Source organism: Lactuca saligna, chromosome 3 (assembly GCF_052625555.1).
Source record: "Lactuca saligna cultivar CGN05327 chromosome 3, ASM5262555v1, whole genome shotgun sequence".
Lineage (NCBI taxonomy): Eukaryota > Viridiplantae > Streptophyta > Magnoliopsida > Asterales > Asteraceae > Lactuca > Lactuca saligna.
This window is the reverse complement of record NC_136419.1, coordinates 85,698,452-85,700,810: the sequence shown is the minus strand read 5'-3', so window position 1 is coordinate 85,700,810 and position 2,359 is coordinate 85,698,452. Positions and strand designations below refer to the sequence as shown.

General features: G+C 29.1%; 1 protein-coding gene across 1 annotated transcript; it reads left to right on the top strand.

Annotated features, from left to right (window-relative positions):
- Window positions 1–350: 350 nt before the first annotated feature.
- LOC145033826 (hydroxyproline-rich glycoprotein family protein) lies at window positions 351–1,084 on the top strand. The gene is made up of 2 exons (XM_078982343.1): window positions 351–748; window positions 839–1,084. Exons 1-2 carry the CDS (start codon window positions 494–496, stop codon window positions 1,010–1,012), a joined length of 429 nt encoding a protein of 142 aa, XP_078838469.1. The 5' UTR covers window positions 351–493; the 3' UTR covers window positions 1,013–1,084.
- Window positions 1,085–2,359: the final 1,275 nt, after the last annotated feature.

Here is a 2,359-nt window from a genome sequence, read left to right as displayed (position 1 = left end):
ATAATTTTATATATAACTTATTTACAACAAAAAAACCATAACTATTATAAAAAAACATTAAATTAAACCATGTTTCACTTATTTAATTATTTTTTTACAAATCAAATCACAAATAATACGAAACATGGATTTACTATATTTATTTTTAATAAAAAAAAAACAGATTTTAAGCAGAGAATAAAATTAAAAAAATAAAAATAAAATCTCTAAAGCAGTGAGAATGTTAAACCTACCTCCACTACCAATCCTCCCTCCGCCGTCCGTACATTCCACCGGACATGACAAATTGCAGCCCCCCTTTACACGCATGCACCCACTAACACCCTCAAATCCCTTATAAATTTCCCCTTCCAATTCCCACTATCTACATCGTTTCTCCGATCTTCTCTCTTTTCCGACCACCGTAAGCCTCCGATCAAACATATTACACGATCATCATCATCAATTCACCATTGTTGTACTTATTGTTACCTTGTAAGTTGTACCAGAAGCTATGGAAGTTGTACTCAGACTGGTGGAGAGTCCTACTCCTCCCTACTACGAACCACCGCAACACCATTCCGATTCATATCGTCCGACGTTAGGGTTTCCTCTCGGCACCGCCTTACTGTTAATCATCATATTCAGCCTCAGCGGTTTCTTCTCATGTTGTTACCATTGGGACAAGCTCCGCCATCTCCGAGGATCGATGGCCGAAGCCGAAGCTGATTCCGATGACTCTCCTTCCAAACCAAATCCTACATTCGCGGTAATTTAATTGATTCGATTCGTTTAACTAATTTGAGTTATCCGCCATTGCTGTAGCATTTTTGTAATGTGTTTGTGTTTTGGTGAACAGGAAAAGGATAAAGTAGAGAAACAGAGTTTACCGGTGATAATGCCGGGAGATCGGATCGCGAAGTTTATAGCATTGCCGTGTCCGTGTAAACCACCGCGAGAAGAGAAAATCACGGTGGAAGTGGTTACGAAACCACCGCTGAAACCACCGCATATTGTTATTCCGATGAATTAAATTCATACTGAAATTACTTCAATTTCCTCTGTATATATCGTTGTGAAATATAAAATCCAAAATTAAATTAAATTTTTTTTATCGTTATTTATTATCTCAGTTAAAAATGTGAGAAATCGTAAGCTTCATTATTTTATTTAAAATTGCAAATATGAATTTATATAATCAAATATAGTAAGTAATATATATGTGTATATTTTTAAATTATTGTTTATTGGAATTTTTTAATATGTGCGCACACATATAAAAAAACATTTAATATCATAAATATTATCATATTTAAATGTGATATTTATTTATTTTAAGAAAATATTGTCAATGTGAAATATATTAATAATTTTCATAATAAATAAATTTTATATTTAATTATGGTAATATTTATGGTATTTAATGCTTCTTTTATGTGTCTGTCGTTTGTTTATTTTAAGTTTTCAAAAGCACAAATCTTAATGATCGATTTAACTTTTTATATTTAGCATATATAGAAAGTTGATATATCGGAGAAGAAAAAGTAAATCTAGTCACCTTATCTTAAGATTTATCGTAAAATAGCTAAAGGAAATTCTTATATAAAATAATCAGCATTGTGCAATTCTACTATAAATGCACCATTTGCTAAAATTGGTCTTATATTTAATGATTTTTTTTTTTTGAAAAGTTTTCCTCATTTTGATAAGAATTTTTTTTGAAAAATTTGTTTCAACCTAACATTCATGTTCGAGCTACGAAAAAAGTTGTTTTCATTTTAGAATAGAGAATATGATTTTCGTAAATATGAACAATTTTGTATTATGAATAATAATTTCGCATTTTGAAAATCATTTTCACAATAAAAGAAAAAAATTAGAGTATATTTTTTTAATAGTATTTGCTGCGGACTATATAATAAACTATTTTACTATGAACTATTACGAAAAAGGTTTCTATTTTACGAACGAATGAAAAACTAGATTTTAGTTTATAAGTTAGTTTATCAATAAATTAATTTATAAATTACTTTTATAATTTATAAAACGTTTAATTATAATAAATTAACTTATCTTTGTATAACAGTACTAACTCGCTAATTTCAAACATAATTGTTTTTTAAATTTTAAGACTTAAGTCATTGCATGCAAATCTTAAAGCTGAAGACTGAAGTACTAGATTTGCCTTTTTTTTAGTTGAAACTTCATAGAGGTCCCTTTTCTAATAAATCCAGTTAGCTTTTTTACAAGCCATTTAACATTTTCTCAACGACCTATCACATATTATTAGTTCAAGGTCGTTCATTGTGATCTTTTTTTTATGTCAAGTGAGTTCATCAAGATCCTTCTTAGGTCAAAAGTAAATGTGAAAATACTTCAT